The sequence below is a fragment of the Chlorocebus sabaeus genome, chromosome 23 (genome assembly GCF_047675955.1).
Source record: "Chlorocebus sabaeus isolate Y175 chromosome 23, mChlSab1.0.hap1, whole genome shotgun sequence".
In the NCBI taxonomy this organism is placed as follows: Eukaryota; Metazoa; Chordata; class Mammalia; order Primates; family Cercopithecidae; genus Chlorocebus; species Chlorocebus sabaeus.
In genome coordinates, this window is record NC_132926.1 from 71,273,206 (window position 1) to 71,300,248 (window position 27,043).

Below are 27,043 nucleotides of genomic sequence, written 5' to 3' on the forward strand. Positions count from 1 at the left end.
AGTGAAAGAGTAATTTCATTTATTAAAAATCTATATGCAGATAAAAATCTAGATGACTTGGAATATAATGATGACTTTTTAGATATGACACCAAATACATGATCTATGAAAAAAATAATTGATAACGTGGACTTCATTAAATTTCATTATTGGGATTGTCCTGTTAAAGACAATCCCAATAAAATGAGAAGGCAAGCACAGACTGTGAGGAATCATTTGCAAAAGACTCATTTGATAAAATATGTTATTCAAAATATACAAAGAACTCTTACAAACTTGAAAAGAAGAAAAAACAAACAACATGATTAAAAATGGACCGAAAACAGCACCTCAACAAAGATGAAATATAGATGGCAAATAAGCATGTGAAAAGATACTCTATATCATAAGTCATCAGATAAATGCAAATTAAAGCAATAATGAGACACCACACACCCTATTAGAATGGCCAAAAATCAGAACACTGACACCACCACATCCTGGCAAGGACATGGAACAACAGGGGCTCTTATTTGATGCTGGTGGGAATAAAAAATGGTACAGCCACTTTGGAAGACAATTTGGTGGTTTCTTACAAAGCTAAACATACTCTTACCATAAGATACAGCAATCATGCTACTTGTTGCTTACCAAGAGGAGTTGAAAACTTAAGTCCAGAGAAAAACCTGCACATGAATGTTTTAGCAGCTTTATAATTCTTAAAACTTGAAAGCAACTAAGATGTCCTTCAGTAGATAAATGGAAAACAGTGGTACATCAATAGAGTATTATTTAACAGTAAAAATGAATGTGCTATTAAGTCATAAAAAGACATGGAGAAACCTTAAATACATATCACTAAATGAAAGAAGCCAATCTGAAAAGGCTACATAGTGTTAAATTCGAACTGTAAGACATTCTGGAAAAGACAAAACTATAGACAGTAAAAAAACTAGTTGCCAGGCGTGGTGGGGGATCGGGGTGGTGGGGCTGATGAGTAGACAGAGCATAAAGGATTTTTAAGGCATCAAAAACACTCTGTACAACAATAGTATAATGCATACATGACATTTTACATTTGTCCAAACCCATAGAATATACAACACCAAGAGTGAACCCTAATGGAAACTATGAACTTTGGGTAATTATGATGTGTTGATGTAGATTCATCATTTATAACACATGTACCATTCTGGTCCAGATGTTGATAATAGGACAGGCTGCGCATATATAGGAGTAGGAGGTATATGGGAAATTTCTGTGCTTTCCAATTTTGCTCTAAAACTGCTCTAAGAAAAACAAAGTCAGGCTGGGCATGGTGGTTCACGCCTGTAATCCCAATGTTTTGGGAGGCTGAGGCTGGTGAATCACCTGAGGTCAGGAGTTCAAGACCATCCTGGGCAACATGGTGACACCCCATCTCTACTTAAAATGCAAAAGTTAGCGGGGTGTGGTGGTGGGTGCCTATAATCCCAGATACTCAGGTGGCTCAGGCAGGAGAATCGCTTGAACCTGGGAGGTGGAGGTTGCAGTGGACCAAGACTGCACCATCACACTCCAGCCTGGGTGACAGAACGACACTCCATCTCTAAATAAATGAATAAAGTCTTTAAACAAACAAGAAAACAACCCATGTGCACATAGGGAACACACATTAGGTATATCAATATCAAAATTTTTATTGTGACCAGTGATCTTTCTGATGCTTTTTAATTTTATCCAATTTAGATTGAATTTCAGTACTATTCTTTGCATGAACTAATGTATCTCTCCACTGTTTCTGTATTTTGTTTGAATAATATTCATAGTAGAAAAATGAGTCTCACCTAAGTATGATGGGAATCGAAGAAGAAATTGTTTTCAAATTTCATCAATTTAAGAATGTTAAATTTTTTGCCTACAAAGTTACGCTGTATTTTCAAAATTTAATGTCAAACTTTTTACTAGCAGCCAGTTCCTATAAGTTCTCCTATTACACAATACCCAAACAAATTATGTTTTAAAGAAAGAAATGAATTCTGGATTCATGAACTCCTTATGTGTGAATCTTCTTTAGAAAATAAAATCTAAACATTCCATCAAATAATACGATGCTTAGTGATAACTTTTTACAGACTGCAGTAAAAAGATTATCACCCACTTTAATGATAATTGCTAAATTACGGGATATCTTGTTTTAGTTTTCTATTGTAACCAAAACAAATTACAACTTAAAAGTTTTAAAATAATATTCATTTACTATCTCACATTTCTTTTGGTCACAAATCCAGGTAGATTCAGCTCGGTTCTCTGCTCGATGTCTCACAAATTGAAACTAAGATAGCAGATAGAAAACAATATTTGCATACCACACAGCCAAAAAAAGGTTAATATCCAATATATTTAAGGGACTCAAACAACTCAATAGAAAAAAGAACAGACAATTAAAAAAAAATTAACATAGAACCTGGATAGACATTTCTCAAAAGAAGACATAAAAATGGTCAATAGGATATAAGAAAAGATGCTCTGCATCACTAGTCATCAGATAAATGCAAATTGAGACCACAATGAGATATCACCTTATATCTGTTAGAATGGCTGTTACACAAGAGATGAGGCCGGGTGCAGTGGCTCACACCTGTAATCCCAGCATTTTGGGAGGCTGAGGCAGGCAGATCACCTGAGTTCAGGAGTTCAAGACCAGCCTGACCAACATGGTGAAACCTTATCTCTACTAAAAGATACAAAATATTAGCCTGATATGGTGGCAGGCGCCTGTAATCCCAGCTACTCGGGAGACTGAGGCAGAAGAATCGCTTGAACCCGGGAGGTGGAGGTTGCAGTGAGCTGAGATCACTCCACTGCACTCCAGCCTGGGTGACAGAGCGAAACTCCGTCTATTTAAAAAAAAAAAGAAAAGATGAAGCGTCCAGCGTGGTGGCTTACTCCCATAATCCTAGCTCTTTGGGAGGCTGCAGTGGGTGGATCTCTTGAGCTCAGGCGTTTGAGACCAGCCTGGGCAACATAGTGAAACCCCATCTCTACAAAACAAATAAATGCATACATACATACATATATACCTACTTGCATACATACATACATACATTAAATGGGTATGGTGGCTCACACCTGTAGTCCCAGCTACTTGAGCGGCCAAAGCGGGAGGATCGCTTAAGCCCAGGATCTGCAAATCGCTTAAGTTGCAGATTGCAGTGAGCCCCAAGATAGCGGCCAGTGCACTCCAGCCTGGGTGACAGAGTGAGACCCTGTCTTTAAAAAAAAAAAAAAAAAAAAAAAGATGACACTAACAGGTGTTGGTAACGATGTGAAGAAAAGGGAACCCTGTACGCTACTGATGTCGATGTAAGTTAGTATAACCATTGTAGAAGTTCCTTAAAAAAATTGAAAATAGAACTACCATAGGAACCAGTCATCTCACTACTGGGCATATATTCAATGGAAATGAAATCAGCGTGTCAAAGAGACATCTGCACTCTCATGTTCATTGCAGCACTATTCACAATAGCCAAGATATAAAATAAACCCAAGTGTCCATTGATGGATGAATGCATAACAAAAATGTGGTATATATACATAATGGCATATAATTTAACCTTTAAAAAGAAGGAAATTCTGTCATTTGAGACGACATGGATGAACTTGGAGGACATTACGCTAAGTGAAATAAGCCCAACATGGAAAGACAAATATGCCATGTTTTCACTTATATATAGAATCTAAAACTATCAAACTCATAAAAGCAGAGAGTAGAATGATGGTTGCCAACAGCTAGGAGTGGGAGGTAGAAATGGGGGATGTTGGTCAAAGGGTAACAAGTTTCAGTTAGAATCAATACATTCTGGAGATCTGTTGTACAGCATGGTGACTATAGTTAATACATACTTGAAAGTGGCTCAGAGGGTTGACCTTAAATATTCTCACTACACACACAAAAAGATAACTTTGAAGTAATGGAGATATTAATTAGCCTGATTGTGTTAATCATTTCACAATGTATGCATATATGAAAACATCACATTATACAACATAAATATATACAATTCTTATTTGTCACTAACATTTGCTCAGTAATGCTGGGGATGGGGAAAAGGGGCCAGCTGAGCTAGTCTGTTACCTGGAGGCTCTGGTAAAGAATGTACTTCTAAGATTATCCAGGTGGTTGGCAGAATACAGCTCCATGCAGTTGTAGAAATGAAGTCCCTGTTTTTCTTCTGTTTTAATTTCGTCATTTTCATTATTTGGCTGGAGTCAGTATTTCCCAGCTTTTAGAAGGTTTCTATTGTAAATTCCTCCATTTGAATAACTATTCCAAGTGATTACATACCATCGCAGTGGTCCTACACAAAGCTTACTTGTAAGAATTTTTAAGGCCAGGCACGGTGGCTCATGCCTATAATCCCAGCTCTTTGGGAGGCTGAGGCAGGCAGATCACTTGAGGTCAGGAGGTCGAGACCAGCCTGACCAACATAGTGAAACCCCGTCTCTACTAAAACTACAAAAACTGACTGGGCATAGTGGCATTCACCTGTAATCCCAGCTACCTGGGAGGCTGAGGCAGAGAATCGCTTGAACCTGTAAGGTGGAGGTTACAGTGAGCTGAGATGGCACCACTACACTCCATCCAGCCTGGGTGACAGAGCAAGACTCTATCTCAAAATAAATACATAAATAAAATAATAATAAAAAATGCAAGCTTTTCAAGTTTTATTCCATTCAGAACTAATTATACTTGTAAATAATGGTGCTAATCCAACAGTTCTACCTTTATGTCACTAATATGTCCAAATTGCGCTTGTGGTAAAGCAATTGCTGAAGTTTGCAATGTCTGTGCATTTCTTAAGTTGCAATGAAAAACAGTTTACTAGATTTATTTGTTCTCTAAGTTTGTCTACATATTGTCAACCAGTGCTGAGTACATTGCACTATGTGCTCGACCAGTGCTGAATACGTGGCAAACTTTCATTGGAAATCTCTGATGCAGTCTGTGACTCTTGTTTGTCAGTTAACTATACTTTTTAGTCTTAGCAATACAAAATGCTGTTGGCTACAGCCAACAGATGAAATATTAATACTTTTCAGGTTCTTATAATACTTTCAAACATTTTTTAGTTTGAACTTCTTTGTGGTTTACATAAATGGCATTTAAAAGGTGATGTTTGTTGCTTCATTAGACATACATATTCAGAAATAACATACTTTGGTTTTAGCACCTCAAAAATCAAACTCAATATGTAAAAGACTAGTAGAAATTCTTGGTTTCTTATTTCTTTGGAATAACATCATTATTATTTGCTTCATTGCTTTTTCACATTCATGCAAGTTAAACATTTTTACCTTCATAATTTTATGTGATTCACAGTAAATACTTGTCAAATTTACATTTATTACTACATTTCTCAAATTAACTCGTTTTCACATTCCTGCTTCTTGATTATTGTTTTTTCTTGACCAAGAAAGGTCTAGTAAAGTTTATTTTGTCATCATTAAATTAGAATAAAATGATGATTTTTTACTTTGCTGGTTTAGCTAATTATGTTAAAAGTGGGTTAAAAAACAGACTTGATGTAAATTAGAATAATTGCAAAATAACATGTAAAAATTAAATGCTTACATTTTCTCAGATATTTTGTAGTTTGTGTTGGAGTTAGAAAACAAATCTTAAAATAATGCACAATGCAATGTGGCCCTGTTGTACATGCAATAACAATAATAATAGCAACAATACTAAATTCTTTTGTTGATAGCTCCAAGCTTTGGGATGTACTGGGAATTTGATAAAGAATATCTTTAGAAAAGAACTAATATTTTCCTGAAAGTTGATGACATTTTCAGATTCTCTATTTTTATTTTTGGGGGGAGGGAGGGTTATTTTGAAACTTTTTGTTTATTTGTTTATTTACTTTACTGAGGATTTAATTCCAACATCTCTATGCAAAATATTTCTGGAGGCATTAATTTTTTTTCTTTTTGGAAATTTGAAGTTGTTTGGCTATTTTTTTCTCATTACTCTTAATCAAAAGCAATCCTAAGTAATAAAATATATTAGAGGGCACAAATTGTCTCTCTCGTATATCACAACACTACTCAAATAGTGGTTTACAAACTTGTGTTGGTTAAATACTTTTACCAGTACTGCTAAAATAAGCCAGAAATTTAGAGTAAGCATTTAGAAACTTATATTTTTGATGTTTTTATCCCATCCCACTGGAGAAGTTTCTTTAACAGGGCATTGTGGAACTTGCATGTTGAGCAGAAAGTGCAAATATCTACCACTATTAGCAGCAGATGTGAGGAATCTTTGGACAGTAAGTTCAGTGATTAAAAGATAATATTTGAAATAGTTTCTAACTTCTTGAAAATCAAAAAATATGATTAATTATAACCAACTCTGTGAAATATCTCAGGAAATAGCCAAAAGCTACAGGTCAATTTGCCTAACATAATGTATATGAAAACCAGTTTTAGCCTTCAATTTCCCTTCAATTTCTTTTTTTCTTTCTTGATGGCATGTATTTTTTTTCTTTTCCATTCATTTGGCATTAAACTCTTTAAACTAATTTACCTAACAGTATGTCTCACACAAATTTATATTTCTAGATATTTCTGATATATGCAATGTTTTGTGTTTTTATTATACTTTAAGTTTTGGGATACATGTGCAGAACATGCAGGTTTGTTAACATAGGTATATACATGCCATGGTGATTTGCTGCACCCATCAACCCATCATCTACATTAGGTATTTCTCCTAATGCTATCCCCCCCTTGCCCCCTCCCCCGTGACTGACCTTGGTGTGTGATGTTCCCCTCCCTGTATCCATGTGTTCTCAGTGTTCAACTCCCATTTATGAGTGAGAACATGCGGTGTTTGGTTCTGTTCCTATGTTAGTTTGCTGAGAATGATGGTTTCCAGCTTCATTCATGTCCCTGCAAAGGACATGAACTCATCCTTTTTATGTCTGCATGGTATTCCATGGTGTATATGTGTCACATTTTCTTTATCCAATCTATCATTGATAGGCATTTGGGTCGGTTCCAAGTCTTTGCTATTGTGAATAGTGCTACAATAAACATATGTGTGCATGTGTCTTTTTAGTAGAATGATTTATAATCCTTTGGGTATATACCCAGTAATGGGATGGCTGGGTCCAATGGTATTTCTGGTTCTAAATCCTTGAGGAATCGCCACACTGTCTTCCACAATGGTTGAGCTAATTTACACTTCCACCAACAGTGTAAAAGCATTCCTATTTCTCCACATCCTCTCCAGCATCTGTTGTTTCCTGACTTTTTAATGATCACCATTCTAACTGGCATGAGATGGTATCTCATTGGGGTTTTGATTTGCATTTCTCTAATGACCGCGATGATGAGCTTTTTTTCATATGTTTGTTGGCCTCATATATGTCTTCTTTTGAGAAGTATCTGTTCATAGCTTTTGGTGTTTTAGTCATGAAGTCTTTGGTGGGCTTGCTTTTATAGCCTCATGAGTTTCTTTTGGTCTTCTTTTGAAGATGTTTTCTTTTCCTTAAAAGAAATGTCTTACCTTCATAATTTTTTATAATTTATCTTTAAACACCTTACCTTCATAATTTTTTATAGTTCACAATAAGCACTTGTCAAATTTGCAAAATTTGTTACTAGATTTATCAAATTATCTCCCTTTGCAATTCCTACTTATTGAGCATTGTTCTTTTAGGCTGCATGTGTTTAGCTGGACCTTATGATGCATTTTTATTGATAATATGAATTTGTTATTTTCCTGAGTGCATTTTAAGGTAGAAATGCCCCGTGTGATTTTGTTAGCTGTTAAAGAAAAATAAATGTCTGAAAATATTAATCCTACTTGGGAATAACTTTTGTTTTACATTAAAGTTAGACCCAGTCTGGATGGCACTCCTGTATATAGCTCAGCACAGCTGCTGACTTAAAAAAAACCCATTTGTTTTACATTTTGATGAATGTGGATTATTAGAAGCAGATCTTGCTATACACCAATAGCAATAGACAATGACATTTTGTGTCTATGACCCATCTTTTGCTGGATATTTTCCCATTGCCGCTCAGATCTGCTTCCCATTCTTCTTCACTTTGCCCCTGTACTTTCTGGCTTCTAGTTTGGTTTGGCAAATGGGTAGCATAGGCAGATGACTAAAGTGGAGCATGCAAGGAGACTGAGATTGGAGTTTCTATCCTCCAGGCTCCCTCTTAGAGGGCAACCACAGTTTGGCTGCATTTCTCTCTTAAAGGCCAAAGCTTTTTATTAAGCACATCTCCTCAATAGTTATTCTGTCTTGGTCTATCTTCCTCTTCAGCCCTAAGAGTGATAACACTTTATTTTGTTCTGTCCCTGAGAACACAACCATCTTGTTTTATAGCTCTGCCCATGTCTTTGGAAAGAATTCCTTCATTCAGGTACCCTATTTGAGTGTGCCCTACATTTCCTACCAAAACTTTGACTGATCTAATGATCAATTTTTAAATGTAGCTATTTAAAAAATGAAAGACAAAAAATGCAGTATAGATATGACTACCCATTTCATTACTTCATTTTGCTGACTAAAACTCCACTAAACACAAATAGGATGTCTTAGTTTTGGTTATGCACTCACAGAATATACTCAGATATGAATCAAAAGGAAAAAATTTCTGGGTGTAAAAAACAGAGAAAGCACTAACTATCTAAATGACAAAAAGACAGGAGACATGAAAAGGAGTTTACAAGAAACTTTAAAGAACAGACAACAGTGATATGATCACAAGTGATTACATAAAGTTTCCTATATACTAGGCTCATTCTAAGCAATTTACATGTATTGAACTATTTATTTCTCACAGGAACTCTATGAGGAAATACTATTCTCATTTTACAAGTGAGGAAACTGCGACACAGAGCACTTAGTCTGGTTGTATAGCCTATTCTCTTAGCTACCGTGCCATGCTGCTCTTTCAATGATTTTGCTGATGAAACTACTAAAGCATAATAAAGACTACATATATAGATGGATACACTTATAATAGTAACTTTTTGTACTTATTTCCATAATATCCTTATAGTTTACTTATTTATTTAAAATCTTCCTTAGTATAGAATTATTCTTAAGCCTAACTTTAGTTCTTGCTATTCTTTTCCAAAAATAATGAATTTGCATAACATATTATTTGTTACTATGAGTACATTTGTATGCTAACATACATTTAATATTCCTTTTAGAATTTATGATTGGTGAATATGCCTATTAACAAATCACCTATGATTAATACATATGGAGGCATATCTTCCCCTTATCATGAAGCGCTCTGGAAATTAAATTTTCAACATTTAAGTGAAGGAAGGAGTCGTAAATCAAGGTAAGCTAGAAAATAATTATAGGACCCATATGTACTGTAGAGAATTTAGAAAATATGGAAAACTGTGAAAAATAAAAATTCACCCATAGTTCTCTAACCAAAGATTAAAATTTTAAAGTTTATTGTTTTTTAATAGCCTAATTTATTACAATTATATGCTTTCTAAAATTTTGAATTCTATACTTTTTGTTTGAAATAATTATCTATACTCATATGTTTTCTTAATTTGTCATAATAATGCATAGATTTCATGAGAAAATATTTGATAACTCCTGTATCATGAAGCATTCTGTTTAGTTCTAAGATCTTTGATATTTCAAATTTAGACAAAATAGAATGTTTTTCTATTTTGAAATATTTCAAATTATTTCCTTGGGATAAAGTTTCTACAATGAGTGCAAGAGCAATTTGAAAGAACTGCCACAAAGACTTTATAGTCACAAATAATGTACTTTTCCTAGTTGTTTTCTGTGGTATCCTTGTCCCAATACCATAGTGATCCATACTGTAAAAAAAGTGGCAGGAAAAGTTGTTATCCACCTAGAATCCTACAGAGAAGAAAATAAAATTCAAAGTGTATCATTAAAAAACTGAATGGTTTTGCTATTAGTCATATAAACATAATATGCTGAAGAAACATGTAAAACTGGTCAGTGCGTCTAAATGGTGAAGGATGCTACAAATAAAAAGCAACAGAACCTAAATATACAAACCATGACTAGATCATTCTATTACTAATAGGATATAGATAAACAGCGGAAAAATAATTTGTATTAAAATGTTCAGAGTAGTTTTAATTAATTTAAAAATTGAAAATAGCAAATGCTTTATAATGGAATGATGAAGTCAATTAAATATATCTGAATAGTAGAATACAATAGAAATGTTTATAAGAAAAAATTGAAACAGAAATTAGTATACAGCGATTAAACTGATTATATCAAATGTGTATTATGGATACCACAATTCACCAAGAATGGAGTATAATCTTTTTCAGCCTACCAGATAGTAATAGATACTATGCTAGAAAGGAGCAGGTTAGATTCTTCATGTAAACAAATTTCAAAAGCCCTGGATTTAACAAAGCACAACTGTTTTCTTTACTCCAGAAGTTCTCAGCTTTTTTATTTGTTTATTTATTTATTTATTTATTTTTAGAGACAGGGTCACCCAGGCTGGAGTGCAGTGGCGTGATTATAGCTTAGTAAAACCTTACTATAACCTATAGCTTACTATAATCCTGGGCTCAAGTGATCCTCCTGCCTCAGCCTCCTGAGCAACTGGCACCATGGGCACATGCCAGTATGGCTGGCTAATTTTAATTTTTTTTTTTTTTGGTAGAGATGGGGTCATGCTTTGTTGCCCAGTCTGGTCTTGAACTCCTGGCCTCAAGTGATCGGCACTCCTTTTCCTCCCAAAATGTTGGAATTACAGGCATGAGCCACTGTGCCTGGCTCAGTTTTTTTTTTTTTTTTTTTTTTAAATTTATTTATTATTATTAAACTTTAAGTTGTAGGGTACATGTGCACAACGTGCAGGTTTGCTACATATGTATACTTGTGCCATGTTGGTGTGCTGCACCCATCAACTCGTCATTTACATCAGGTATAACTCCCAATGCAATCCCTCCCCCCTCCCCCCTCCCCATGATAGGCCCCGGTGTGTGATGTTCCCCTTCCCGAGTCCAAGTGATCTCATTGTTCAGTTCCCACCTATGAGTGAGAACATGCGGTGTTTGGTTTTCTGTTCTTGTGATAGTTTGCTAAGAATGATGGTTTCCAGCTGCATCCATGTCCCTACAAAGGACGCAAACTCATCCTTTTTTATGGCTGCATAGTATTCCATGGTGTATATGTGCCACATTTTCTTAATCCAGTCTGTCACTGATGGACATTTGGGTTGATTCCAAGTCTTTGCTATTGTGGCTCAGTTTTAAAATATGCTCGTGTGTAGTATAAGTCCGCATTAGGGGGACTGATACAGTTTGGCTCTGTGTCCCCATTCAAATATCATCTTGAATTATAATCCCCATGTATCAAATGAGGGACCTGGTGGGAGGTGATTGGATCACAGGGATGGATTTCCCCTTGGCTGTTCTCGTGATAGTGAGTGAGTCCTCATGCAATCTGGTTGTTTGGTAAGTGTCTGGTGCTTCCTCCTTCGCACTTTCTCCTGCCACCATGTAAGAGGTGCCTTGCTTCCCCTTCCCCTTCTGCCATGATTGTAAATCTCCTGAGGCCTCCCCAGCCATGCGGAACTGTGAGTCAATTAAACCTCTTTTGTTTATAAATTACCCAGTCTCAAGTGGTATCTCTGTAGCACTGTGAGAATGGACTAATACAGAGACAGAGCTAGCCTTGCCACCACTACCTATACAACCTGCTTCATCGGAATGAACTCATGGAACATGTTTTAAGTATTATTAATTTCTGTTCAATGTCCAAATTTTTATTAGGAAAAATAACTTGCTAGATCAAATTGTGTTGTTAATAGATCAAAATTTCTTAAAAATTGTATGTGATTTTTAAGTTTTAAGAAATTGCTGAAAACTTAGAAATGTATAATGGCATACATGCCATAGAATTTAAGATGTTGGCATATTATTATGGGCTGAATGTGTGTGTCCCCACACAATTCATATGTTGAAGTCCCAACCTCAATGTGTATTATGGCCGCTGCAATTCACAAAGAAGAGAGTGTGATCTCATGGCAAACCAGATCGTAATAGATATTATGCTAAAAAGGAGGGGTTTAGGTTCTTCATTTAAACAAATTTGAAAAGCCCTGGAGTTAACAAAGTGAATTTGTAACACAGTTTGATGGTATTAGGAAGTGTGGCCTTTGGGAGGTAGTTGGGCATAGATGAGGTCATGATGGTGGAGTTCTCTTGATGGGATTAGTGTCTTTACAAGAAAAGGAAGAGCTACCAGCACTTACTCTCTCCTCTGTGTGAGGATGCAGCAAGAAGGCAGCTGTCTGCAAGCCAAGGACACAGCCCTCACCAATACCAGCCCATGCTGGCACCCTATCTTGGATTTCCCAGCTTCTGGAACATGAAGAAATAAAATGTTTAAGTCACCCAGTTTACACTGTTTTGTTATAGAAGCCCCAGTAGCCTGAGACACATATTGTTACATTTGTTTCAAATACTTTTCTTGAATAAAGAATACTTCAAGAACTACAGTTTCAGCTGTTTAACCCTATGTGCTTTCGACTATAGTAATTGTGGCGTATATCATTCCAGTTCATTTTTCTACTTTAATATACATGAATATGAAATTGTATTTTTCACATTTATTAATGTAATTCTACCTAATACATTTTTCTGTGACTTAGTTTTTAAAAAAATGCTACATTTTAACTTTAATCCATATGGATAATTATGTATTTTCTCCATTTTAATGGCTGAGAAATTCTAATATAATAAATATTCCTTATTTATTATTTTTCAAATTTTTGACAACAAAATCAATGCCATAGTGAAAATCATTGCATATTTCTCCTTGTATATGTGTGCAAATGTTTCTTTTTTTTATATTTTAATTTTTACAGACAGGGTCTTACTCTGTGTCCCAGGCTGGAGTGCAGTGGCACAATCATAGCTCACTGCAACCTCGAATTCCTGGGCTCAAGAGAGCCTCCTGCTTCAGCTTCTGGAGTAGCTAGAATCACAGGCACATGTAACCATACCTGGATAAAGAAAAAAGTTTTTTTTTGTAGAGATGGAATTCGCTTCGTTGCTGAGGCTAGTTTCAAACTCCTGACCTCAAATGGTTCTCACCCCTCAGCCTCCAAAAATTCTGGGTTATAGATGTGAGCCATTGTGCCCAGCTAAGTATAATTTTTTTTTTTTTTTTTTTTTGAGACGGAGTCTGGCTCTGTCGTCCAGGCTGGAGTGCAGTGGCCGGATCTCAGCTCACTGCAAGCTCCGCCTCCCGGGTTTACGCCATTCTCCTGCCTCAGCCTCCCGAGTAGCTGGGACTACAGGCGCCGCCACCACGCCCGGCTAGTTTTTTGTATTTTTTAGTAGAGACGGGGTTTCACCGTGTTAGCCAGGATGGTCTCGATCTCCTGACCTCGTGATCCGCCCGTCTCGGCCTCCCAAAGTGCTGGGATTACAGGCTTGAGCCACCGCGCCCGGCCTTGATTTATTATTTTAAAAAATTTACTTGATGCTTTCTATGAGTCTCCAAAAGTATCTGAAAAAAAAAAAATACCCACACACACATACACACACACAGACACATATTTCCTTCCACAGTCTATAAGAGTATGAGAGGATCACTTCCCCTTGTCTTCACCAACACCTAACAGATCAGTTTGGGGAGACTTAACATCTTTATCATAACCATATTATAATTTAGAAACATGGCATATCTCTTCATTTATTTATTTATAAAAATTTTCTCAATGCAGTTTTAGTGTTTTTATTTTTATATGGGTATTGTCTTAGATTTCTTAATTTTTGACAGTATAATAGGTCAAAAGTGACACTTATAACGAATTTTTTAACATTCCCTAATAACTATGTGACTATCTTTTTATGTTTGTTGCTGTTAGAATTACTTCTATGTGTTGTCTTATTCTTATTAATATGTTGGTATTATTAAATATTTATTGTAAATTCTCCCAAGGTATGCCTTATCCTTTAACTTTGTTTTAGTTGTGCTTTTACTTACATGGAAGTCTTAAAAATTGTTATAGTTATTATGTTTTTAAGATTCATTAATGTTGTTGAGTGTAGCTATGTCATTTTTATTGCTTGTTTTTCATTTCACTGTTGCATTTTATTAACATACTGCAAATTATCCATTAATTCTGTTAATTTTGGACATTTCAGTTATTTTCAGTTTATGGTTATTATGAACAATGTTTCATACATTCCCGTATGGGCAATTCGCTTTGTTGCTGAGGCTAGTTTCAAACTCCTGACCTCAAATGGTCCTCACCCCTCAGCCTCCAAAAATTCTGGGTTATAGATGTGAGCCATTGTGCCCAGCTAAGTATAATTTTTGGTTTATTATTTTAAAAAATTTACTTGATGCTTTCTATGGGTCTCCAAAAGTGTCTGAAAAAAAAAATACACACACACACACACACACACACACACAGAGACATCTTAATGTACAGACTTATGAGTGGAATTGCTGGGTCAGAGGATATGTATCTAAAATTTAGTGACTAGAACATAGTAATTTTTATAAAGTCAGATATCTCAATCTTTTAGGATTAGCCTTTTTTTTTCCTGTATTTTGGTTAAAAAATCTTTCCCAAGTGCAAGATCATGTAGATAGTCTTGTATATTATTTTCTAAAAACCTTATTGTTTTCTCTTTCATGTCTGTAATCTATGTGGAAATTTTTATAAATAATATTAAACACAAGTCTGTTTTTCTTTTTAAAATGTGCATAGTCAATTCATCAATACCACAAAAGGAAAAAATCCTTTCTCCACTATTTCTGTAGTACAATTATTGTATAACTCATGCGTTCACATGTAATTGATATGCTTATCTGCTCTATATTCTGCTTCACTGGCCCATTTGTCTAATTCCACACCAACATCACACTGCCTTAATTACTATGGTTTGGTAATAACATTTAATAGTCAATATGATAGATTTTTCCAAATTTGTTTTTCTTCAGTGGTATCTTGCACATTAATTTTGAAACCAGCTTGTCATAATTTTTCTTTTCAAAAGATTGCAGGGAGTTTTTAATTGGATTTTTCAGAATCTATAGATCAATTTGGGGAGAAAACATCTTTATCATAACTATATTCGAATTTATAAACATGGTATATCTCTTCATTTATTAGTTATTTATAAAATTTTCTCAATACAGTTTTACTTCTTTTTTCATATGGGTATTGTCCATCATTCTCATAGCAGTATCGTTCACAGAGGCATTGTTAGATTTATTTCTATGTATTTAGTATTTTTGATGCCATTTATAGATTATAAGCATATATAGACTTCTAAAATTTGTATTTTCTAACTTTTTTTAACCAGAAAAAGAAGTAAATTTTTATATATTGATTTTACACACACAAATATTGCTAAATTTCCTTATTAATTCTGAATATTTTTGTCTCCGTATTGACTTAAAAGGAATATTCTAAACATTTGACTGACAAGGGACTATTAACCAGAATATATAAAGAACTCAAACACCCTAATAACAATATCCCAAATCATCTAATTGAAATATGGGCAACAGATCTAAGTAGACATTTCTCAAAAAAAGACATACAAGCTGGGCGCGGTGACTCATGCCTGTAATCCCAGCACTGTGGGAGGGCGAGGCTGGCGGATCATGAGGTCAGGAGATGGAGACCATCCTGGCGAACACGGTGAAACCCCGCCTCTACTAAAAAATACAAAAAATTAGCCGGGCATGGTGGCGGGTGCCTGTAGTTCCCGCTACTTGGGAGGCTGAGGCAGGAGAATGGTGTGAACCCGAGAGTCGGAGCTTGCAGTGAGCCGAGATCGCACCACTGCACTCCAGCCTGGGCAGCAGAGCCAGACTCTGTCTCAAAAAAAAAAAAGACATACAAATGGCCAACAGATATATGAAAAAATTCTCAAAATCACTAATCATCAGAGAAATGTAAACTAAACCCACAATGATATATTATCTCACCCCAACTAAACTGGCGTTTATTAGAAAGACAGTAATGGATGCTGGTGAGGATATGGAGAAAGAGGAATGTTCCTACACGGTTGGTGGGAATGTAAATTAGCATAACCATTATGGAAAACAGTATGGAGGTTCCTCAGAAAACCAAAAATAGAATTGTCATATCATCCCATAATCCCACTGCTGGATATGTGTCCAAAAGAAGGGAAATTATTAGATTAAAGAGCTGTCTGGGCTGGGCAGGGTGGCGTGCTGGGCACCCGTTATCCCAGCACTTTGGGAGGCCCAGTTGAGTGGATTGCTTGAGCCCAGGAGTTTGAGATCAGTCTGGGTAACATGACAAAACCCGCCTCTACAAAAATTACAAAAATCAGCCAGGCGGCTGGGCGCGGTGGCTCACATCTGTAATCCCAGCACTTTGGGAGGCGGAGGTGGGCGGATCACGAGGTCATGAGATCGAGACCATCGTAGCTAACACGGTGAAACCCCGTGTTAGCTAAATACAAAAAATAAGCCGGGCGTGGTGGCAGGCGCCTGTAGTCCCAGCTACTGACCCAGGAGGTGGAGCTTGTAGTGAGCGGAGATGGTGCCACTGCACTCCAGCCTGGGTGACAGAGACTCTGTCTGAAAAAAAAAAAAAATAAATAAATAAATAAATAAATAAATCAGCCAGGCATGTTGGTGTGCACTTGTAGTCCCAGCTACCCAGGAAGCTGAGGTGGGGGGATTACTTGAGACCTGGAGGTAGAGATTGCAGTGAGCAAAGACTGCAGCACTGCACTTCAGCCTGGGCCACAGAGCAAGACCCTACCTCAAAAAAAGAAACAATAAAAGAGATATCTGTTCTCTCCTATTAATTGTAGCATTAGTCACAATAGCCAAGATGTGGAATCAATCTAAGTTTCCATGCATGATAAATCGATAAAGAAAATGTGATATATGTACACAATGGAATATTATTAAACCATAAAAGAATCAAATCCTGTCACTTGCAACAACATTGGTGGAACAGGAAGACATTATGTTAAGTAAAATAATTCAGGCACAGAAAAATACCGCTGTTGTCACTCATATGTGTGTTCTAAAATAAATTGATCCCATAAAGGTAGAGAGTAGAATGATGGTTACCAGAAGCTGGGAAGGTTGAAGAGGTGGGGAAGAAGAGAGGTTGGTTAATGGGGACAACATACAGTTAAATAGAAGGAATAAGGTCTAGTGTTTAAGAGCGCAATAGGGTGACTATACTTAACAACAATTTATTGTATATTTCAAAATTACTAAAAGAGTGATATTGCAATGTTCCTAACACAAATAAATGATAAATACTAGAGGTGATGGATATTATAATTAACCCTGATTTGATCATTAAATATTGTATGTTTGTATCAAAATATCACATATATCTCATAAATATGTACAACTATGTATCCACAATCATGAAAAATAAAAAATAATAAAGCAAAAGATAAATCTAAGTATGTTTGTTTTTTAAAAAGTATAATATTTTTTCTCAAACTTTATCTGGTATTCTACTTTATGTGTTTTATAATTTATCTCCACTAAAGTTTATTACCATTTTAAGTAATCAGTGTTCCTTTTTATTTTATTTCCTGTTTACCATTTTCATTGCTTTTTAACTCTTCTTTCTTCTTAGGCCTCCTTTCTGGACTTGTTTATTATTTGCCTGCTGTAAGATATTTTGAATTTTCCTTACTGTCAACAACAAAAATCTCTGAATATATCTTTTGTTTGTCTGAATATATTTTTTATTCTTATTCTTGAAAAATGTTTAAAACTGAACATAAAATATCTTTGAGCAATTATTACTTTTATTCTTTTTTCCTCTAGAACATTGTTGGTATCATTTTACTATCTTACAGTTTCCATTATTGCTGTTGAGAAGTTAGCTGAAATTTTAATGTCATTTCTTTAAGATTATTTTGGCTTCTTTCCCCCAAAACCTGGCAATTTTAAGTTTCTTATTGTCTTCTGTTTTCTTCAGTTTTACTCTGATGTGTCAGAATATAATGTTAAAAATTATCTTACTTAGATTTGATGGAACTTTTTGAATCTGTGGATGTATCTTTCTTTCATCATTCCTGAAAAGTTATTGGGTATTGTTTATACATATATTGCATTGACAACCCCATTTTTTCTTTTCTCTCTTTCTGAGACTATTGAATATATGTGTATGAGATCATCTCATTAAATCTGTTACATCTTTTATTCTTTCTTCTCCATTTTCCAAATTTTTATCACTTTCTACTGTATTTTGAACAATTTATTCTGATCTGCGATTTGTCTTTCATGTGACTCATTTTCCTATTCTCAAATGTATCCACTGAATTAAAAAATTACATCTTACATTCTATTAATTTATTTAGTTTTCCTCAAATCTGTTATGTAGACTTAACGTTTCGGGTTCCCTGCAGATCTTTTTAAGCCTGTGGTGGGATGAGCATGATAATTTTATAATATGTGTCTGATTATTTCAGTGACTGGAGTCTTAGTAGGTTTGTTGTTTCTGCTTGTTCTCATTTCTGCCATATTTTTCCTTGTATCTTGTCATTACTCACTTTCTTTTGGATGGAAAATATTTCTGCATGTTTTTTGAGAACTAGGATAAATGCGTCCTCCTCTAGAGAATCTTTGCATTAGCTTCTCTGCCAGACACCTGTAGGTGTACCAGCCTGGGACAACTGAAACTAAATTCACTGCCCGAGTTTTCTTGGCCAACAATCTATGTTTGTCTAGGGTGTAAATCTGTGTCAGGAGCAATCTTCTCAGCAACAGTTCTTTTTCTTTTCCATCCTCATTCTTTTTCTGCTAGACACCAAGGTAGCCTTCTATGTGGCTTCCTGAGGTTAGGAAGAGGGGATCTTGCAAGATACTACATACTTTATGCAGATAATCCTAAAAGAAACTATACTATAATTATTATTATTATTAATTTATCCACTGACACCTGCTTTGGTCACTCAGACTTGACTCCTTTCCTAACACCTGTATCTCCACTCGAACTAGCTGACATACGGAGTTCTCTGGCAAAAACACATATTATGGAAAGAAAATAAGCATGTCTAGGGTTCTATTCCATTTCCTTGTTTGAGGTATTGTTGCCTTACATTTCTGGTGAGCTCTTCTCCAAGAAGTGATGTCCTTGCTTTCATCAAACATTTCATTGTGGCTTCAGTGGAAGATTAACCCATTGTCAAAAAGAAATTTATATGCATGGTTTTAAAATGAATCTGTCAGACTCATTTACTTTACTTTCATTGGCTAATGACTAAGATAAACTTTGAAGCTCTTTTTTTTTTTTTTTTTTTTTAAGCCAAATAATGCAGGCAGTTTGTCCATGTTCGGTAGTTAAATACATAAATTTGGGTATTGTTGCCTCTGCCTACCAATTAACCCTCTTTGGGATTAATAATTACATTTCACAAGAGATGACATTATACTTGAGAAGCTTAGTTGTTTCTAAGTGGGCTTCTTACGGACAACCTTGAAAAGATAATGACTGTTACCAAATGTAGAATAGAATGTTTCCAAGTATAAAAGCAATCATTTAGAAAAGGAAGTAGGCTTTTACTCTTGAAAATATTTTCAGCCTTCAGTTTTCTTCTAAATGGCTGTCTGCTCAAAATTCGGTGGGTGTCAACAGCCCCTCTCCCCTAATCTGTTTAGGGTTCTCTTTATTTGTAGCTACTAAGAAGGAGGGCTTGCATTTCAAAGCTTAAGACAGTTGCTAAGATTGAAACAGAAAAGTAAAATCTAAAGAAACACAAAGGCAATAAAAGAACATGTAAAACCATAGATATTTTTAGAAATGAAATGAGGACTGTATTCTGGTTTCATACCATAAAGCCTTTGGATATCTATAATGTGATGATGCTGTAATCAATCACATGGGCATCAGGATGACAGAGGATATTTCCAGTGTCTGACTCAAAAGCCCAGACCCCAAACCAGTGAGTCAGAAATGACAAATTCAGGGGAGGTATTCATAGAATAAATTTCTGCAGGTGTTCACATCACCTGCTCTTTATTTATGCCCTTCAGATTATTAAATCTGTCCCTGAATTCCTCAAACATTCAAACATAATATACACACCAAAAGGAGCAGACCTTCCTTTCATTCTTCTGGTACTTCTGATACTTAGGAGAAACCATATTAATTGTTATTTGAAGTTTATATATCAATTCCATTTTTTTTTTACCTTTTCATAGTACCACACTTATCAAAAGAGTAGTCAATATTTAATATTTTTCTTTTTTTAATCCATATATTGATTAGCACCCTAAAATCTGGGTTCTGTTTTTCTGTAATGAAATTGCTGTCTTAAAGATCTCTACTACTTTAAACATGTATTATTTCTTTGTGGTGACAACATTCAAAATCTTTTCTTCTAGCTATCTTGAAATAATACATTGTTATTTACTATGGTCACCCTACTGTGTAATAGAACACCAAAACAAATTCTTCTTAACTGCAACTTTGTACCCATTGACCAACCTCTCCCAGTTCCCCGCAACCTCGACCCTCCCCAGCCTCTGGTAACAACAATTCTACTCTCTAATTCTATGAAATAAGCTTTTTAAGATTCCATATGAGTGAGATCATGTGGTGTTTATCCTTCTGTGCTTTAACATAGTGACATAGTGTTATCCAGGTTCATTCATGTTATTGCAAATGACAGGATTTCATTGTTTTATGACTTTATACTATTCCACTACAAACACACACACACACACACACACACACACACACACACACACAGATATATCCATTCATCATTAGATGGGCATATAGGTTGATTCTATGTCTTTGTTACTGTGAATAGTGTTGCAATAAACATGAGTGTACAGATGTCTCTTCCACACACTGATTACATTTTCTCTGGATATATACCCAGTAATGGGATTGCTGGATTATATGGCAGTTCTATTTTTAGGTTTTTGAGAAACCTCCATATGTTATTCATTATGGCTGTACTAACTTACATTCCCACCAACAATGTATGAGTTCTCTTTTCTTCTATTTGTTACTTTTGATAATAGTCATTCTAGCTGGGATGATGAGGTGGCTTTCAATGTTACCACAAAGAAATGATAAATATTGAAAGTGATGTATATGGCAATTACCCCAATTTTATCATTAAGCTATGTACACATGCACTGAAACATCACATTTTATCCCATAAATATGTACAATTATTAGGTGTCAGTTATAAATAAAAATTCAATTAAAAATATCTCCACTGACTTTTAAAATATTAACTCTAATGGTTTTCTTTTTGTATTTAGTCTTGATATTTCTGTGGATGTACATTTGCCATCATTGTCTTTATCTTTAATGTATTCTTTGATATCTCAGTCTAGGATACTTGTTTGTATGAAACAGGCACACAATCAAACTAACTCAAGCAAAAAAAAAAAAAAAAAACAATTAACATAAGGATATAAGGCTGTGTTGTGGAACTTGAGAGCAGAAAGTATAGCTAGGCCTTTTCCCCTCATTCAGTACTCTTAACACACGTGGAGATAAAATGGCCAGCTTGGCAGATACAGTCTGCATGTACACTACGATAAACTTGAAAAGGATAAAAAAACTCTAGATTTACATCAGTAAATCATTTGGCAAACGTTGATTGGGGGCTAAAATGGTGAACATGCAGCGTCTGAAATTGGAGGTGCTTTATTATTTGCTGTCTTGAAAAAGCTGTCAGCAAAAGCCACAGGTTTTGGCTCCACATAACCTTTCAGTTCTAACCTCAACCAATTAAAGTATTATTTTATTTAAAATCCTTAGAGAATTGAATTGGCCCAGCTGGCATCAGATGTCTACTGTGACAAAATCAGCAATGGCCAGGGTACATGAAGTCATATGGACTAATATAGAACTTAGGCCCCAGTGCAGCAGGGACTGTTAAAAATGAACACTTTTCAGAGAAGGAATTTGCACCCCATATTATATATACATCTGAATTCCATTGTAGTACTTTCCTGAATCTCCTCTTATATTTCTTGTTTCTTTTTTCCCTTTTGCTTCCTAACTCTGGGATTTACCAAACAAAAACTTTCCTTTGATTGATTATTTTTTTCCTTAGTATTCTTCCTCTTGAAATTTTAAGACTTTGATCATCACTGATATGTAGGTGAATCAGAAATCTTTATTTCCAGATCTTATCCAATTCCTAATGCTTGACTTACAAGTCCTTTTGGATTATAAACCTTTCCACTTGGATGTCTCATAGTTAAATTATCCCATGTCCAGAATGGCACAGATCATCTGCTCAGATTCCTCCCATCCAATTCTCTTGATGTCATCTTCCTACTTCCAGTCATGTGGGCCAAAAACATTGAGTTTATCTGTGTGCTTGGCATCATGATTTCTTTTCTCATATTCCATTATTCATCAAGCCCTATTGATTTAGCTAGATCAATTTTAACTTGATTTAGCTTGACCTCCACCTAATCTCTAAATTCTGGCTGATCATGTGCCCAGGAAAAAGCAGAGAAAGAACTTTGAAAGGACAACTGCTCTTCTGTCCTTTCCAGCTTCTGCCTAGTCTTCAAGGCTCACCTGCTATTTCCACAAAGAAGCTTTTTCTGAATCTCACCAAAAAGAGTAATGCTTATAACTAACAGTTTTCTAGCACTGAATATATGCCAGGAACTAGGCTGTGTGACTTGATTTGATGCTTTCCAAAATTCTGCAAGGTCTTTTCACTATTTCTACAGATGGAAAATTGTAGCTCCCACAGATTAAGTGATTCAGCAAAGATTATAGGACACGGGAGTGCTGGAATCATGATCTCTACTTCTAAACTCCCACAGAGTTTTATTTCTTTTTTAAAGAACATCTGCTTATGTTGCATCACTGTGAAGTGTCTCACTTCCCTCCCAGAATGGGAACTTCCTGAGGCCAGACCTGATTTCTCTTCTAGCACTCATGGTATCTAGCAAAATATTTTGTATGTAGGTGGCTTTCATTAAATAGTCATTGAACAAATGAATCATCAGCTAAAAAAAGTTCTGAATTCACAGATAATGTAAATGCAGTCAGTTTGGATGGAGTGCCTATTTAACTAGGAGACATTAGTATAAATATTTTATAAATAAAATTAGAATGATCTTTATTTACTGTCTGTTCCACAGGACTGCTCTTACATATTTAGACTAGATTATCTTTGTGAAATCCTTTGATATTTCAGAGATATTGGAATGCATGAAGCCGAAGTCTGTTTTTTGAAATGCCTGTATTTACTTTATAAAAGTTTCCCTTTGCTTCTTGCCATGTGTTATATATGTCACTAAATAAGTTTTAATTTTTATAATAATGTCTATTGTGATGGGCAGGAATTGGTTAAAATAGCTATGTTTATTTCTCACTAAATATTTAACATGATCTGTAGGAGACCAATGAAAGGACTCAGGATTTATATAGAAAGTTAAAAATAATTAGCTTTCCATGTTTTCAATGATGTATTACAAGCCATAATCCACACCGACAAATGTTTGACAAAGCTGAAATTATTATGCAATGTAGTTTGGGCATAGAAATTGAATTAGATATTATTTTCATCCTAAGCCTGCATTTTGCTTTGGAAATAAAATGACATAACTGTATTTTCCCTAGAGCCTATGAAAAAGCTGAGGTAAACTATCTAATTTCAGAAAATGTAATTTTAATTTGTATTTGAAACCCTGGATAGCGTGTGTGTTTTGTGTGCTGGGGGGTTGTGTGTGGTTGGTAATGAGGAAATCTAATTGAATTGAATTTACTATTATTTTAAAAGAAGAATGAATTGCACATTATTATACTATAAATCATTCTTAGGGATCTTAGAAAGACAGCTAAATGCAAAGACTTTGAGTCAGACAGTTCATTTCAAATCTGGCTCAGTTTACTTTCAACATATAACTTTGAGTGTGATACTTAAACTCTGTCAACCTATTTCTTCTTGTAAAACAAAGTACATTTTATACATTTCAAGCAGTATATGTAAAGCAAACACCAGATTTTCATTAAGCAAATTCTATATACAACAGTAAAAAGAAACTTAAGCAACTAAAGTTACATCAAGGAATATAAGGCAGGTACATTAATATTACATTATGGGGCAGATTTTTGTAGACTTTAGAGGTAGACTTGAGGTGAGTTTCTGGCCCTTTGTAATTATGTGACCTAAAGCACAGTTTCTTCATTTCCACTGCCTCCACCACTTGCCCCACCCCATAACCAAGTGAACATGCTTGAATTCATATCATTCTGCCACACATTCCTGCTGGTGCCCCTGTTTCTGCTCTCACCCTCTTGTTCTCTGAACAGCAGTCTCAGTAATGTTTTAAGAATATTAATAAAATTGTGTCATGCTCCAATTTTAGCCCTGTAATATCTTTCCATTACATCAAGAGTAAAATACAAACTCTACCCCATGGTTTAAATACACTGAGAGAACTTGTCCCTAGCCTGCTCCTTGATCTCTTAACCTCTTTCTTTTCTGTTCTTTCCCTCCCTCCCTCCCTCCCTTCCTTCCTTCCTCCCTCCCTCCCTCCCTCCCTCCCTCCCTCCCTTACTTCCTTCCTTCCTTCCTTCCTTCCCCCACTCTTGTTTTTCTAAGTCTTTTGTTTTCTGTCTCTTTCTCATTTCAACTCAAATGTCTCTCCCTCAAGTATTTAAAAAAAGTATTTTTTTAATCTGCTATAATTAAATGTATGCATACTCTTGTAATTAAAAGTATAAACACTCATTTTTTTTTGCTGTGAAATGCTAACACACATACAGAAGACTATATGAACATAAATATAATGATTAATGAATTATTATAAATCAAATACTTGTGTATTGACCAAATGAAGAAATAAAATAATTTTCAGAAACTTTTTGTGTAACCCTTTTAAATAAAGAAATCCTAGTGCTGTCTTCATCAACATATAAACCAATTAAAAAGTCTTCTCTCCTTAACTTTTTTTACTCTCCCAAAGTTTCTTTTTCTTTACAGTTTTATGCTTTATATAAATGTAATATTGTGGGATATATTCTTTTGTGTCTGGATTAGCTGTATGTTTGTAAGATCATCTATATTGTTGCAGTTTGTTTATTTTTATTCCCTTAACATTGAATACTTACTTTTGGGTCTTCAAACTCAACTAGACAGACTAATATGATTATTATAGGCTACACTAACTGCTGACCTCACTTAGCAGGATACAGCACAGGGAACAGCATGCCAGCACACCAGTAACTGTTTACCTTCTGAAAGAGTTCTCAACAGAACAGAAATGGGAGCTAGTCTTCTGTAGCTACTCCAAATGACTGTGCGTGTAAGAATGTGAGACTTAGAGAGCTGAGTGTAATAGATAGATAACCTTAGAATCCTTTGTCCCAAAGTGGAATCAATGACTTAAAAAGTCCTGCAAAGAACATGCGCTTAGGACAGCCCAAAGTTTCTCCTAATAACGTATTTATAGTTTATTAGCAGTCTAGGTATAATGTGTCAATCAGGAGGTTTTTTGTTTTTTTTTTTTCTTACCATAAGTGGTGGTCCCAGTAACACAGCTGACATCTACTTTTCCTATGTTCTTAGGGGAATGGAATTAGAAAATAACCCAAGCTCAAATTTATGCATTATAAAAAGAAAGAACATTTAGCTTCACCCTTTATTCACAGATACACCATACTTTTTGGTTCACAAGATAGAATGTTGTTTGATTCCATGTTTTATTCCTGATGAAAAATATTGCTGGGACCATTCTTATACATGTTCCCTGGTACATAGGACATATTTCTATTGTACATATATAAAGTTGTGATATTGCTAAGTCAGTTTGTATGTCTGTCTTGAATCATCTTGATAGAAAACATCCAACTGTTTTCCTGTTGGTGGTTTTACCAATTAACACAACCACATGCAGTTTGTGAGAATTTCTATTACTCCATATTCTCTTCAGTTTCTGGTATTGGCATTCTTTTAAGTGTTAACCCTTCTGATGAATGTGAAGTAGCATCTAATTTTGGTTTTAATTTGGATTTCCCTATTTATTATCTTGATGATTATTTCCATATTTATTGGCCACTAGGATTTCTTCGTTTGTGAATTACCTTTTTAAGACTTTTCTCCATGTTTCTATTTATTGGGAGTTCTTTGTATCTTTTGTATATGAGCCCTTTATCAATTACATCTTGAAAATTTGTTCTACCACTTACAATTTTGCCTTTTCATTCTCTTATACTTTCTAATTCAGTTTTTGGAAGATGCAGTCTTATAGTAATAAAGTAATCATATGTATAATGTATTTATAAGCAGAGGTGGTAACTAAAATATTTAACTATAGATATAGTGTGAGGGTTGATAAAACAGAAGTGCACCTGTTCAATGTCAGGTCAGTATAAGGCTCTTTTTATGATGATGATTACTATTACTGCATTGGTTAGCACAACTAACATTTTATAGGAAGTAATGTGAAATGTCAATCAATAAAGGAATTATTGGATTTGTTGAAGTACATCTATATTCTGCATATTAAGATCAATTGAAATTTAGGAGCTGACTGTTATAATCTGGAAGGATGAAAATCCCAAAAATATAATTCTGGGAAATATTTTGAAAATTCTTTAAGTTATATTTATTTACATTTTTGAAAGGAGATGTATATGTCAAACATATATAAATATGACAAAACACTTCATAGGCCATTTTACACAAAATAAGCAATAATAACATACCTATTTTTGCAAACATAAAGAGGTATATTAATGACCACTGCATAGTTATAACGGTTATGAGTGACAAACCATATTCATAAAAATTGGACAAAAGGACATGTGTAAGTGCATATTACTGTGGTTGGTAATTGTGTCCACCCAAATTTATAACTGTGGTCATCTGACATTCTTTGATGAACAATGTAAGTCTTGACAAGATTGGCACAAACTGTGATGGGTCAACACCACATGCGCAGTAACCTAAAAGAACCAAGATCTCAATATATTTTATCTTTCACAAATGCAGCTGTACAAAAAGGACATGTCTTCATTTACTGAGAAAGTTTTAGCATTTTTTTGTACA

The 27,043-nt window shown here is 35.0% G+C and overlaps 1 protein-coding gene across 3 annotated transcripts in view; it reads left to right on the forward strand.

Moving 5' to 3' along the window:
* TMEM232 (transmembrane protein 232) overlaps positions 1-27,043 on the forward strand; it is a 321,957-nt gene that overhangs the window by 52,902 nt on the left and 242,012 nt on the right. For all 3 annotated transcript variants that reach the window (XM_073010774.1, XM_073010773.1, XM_008014110.3), the window contains exon 3: positions 9,197-9,333. In XM_073010774.1, the coding sequence (XP_072866875.1) occupies positions 9,215-9,333 (119 nt within the window). In that variant the 5' untranslated portion in view covers positions 9,197-9,214. The remainder of the gene's footprint in view (positions 1-9,196; positions 9,334-27,043) is intronic.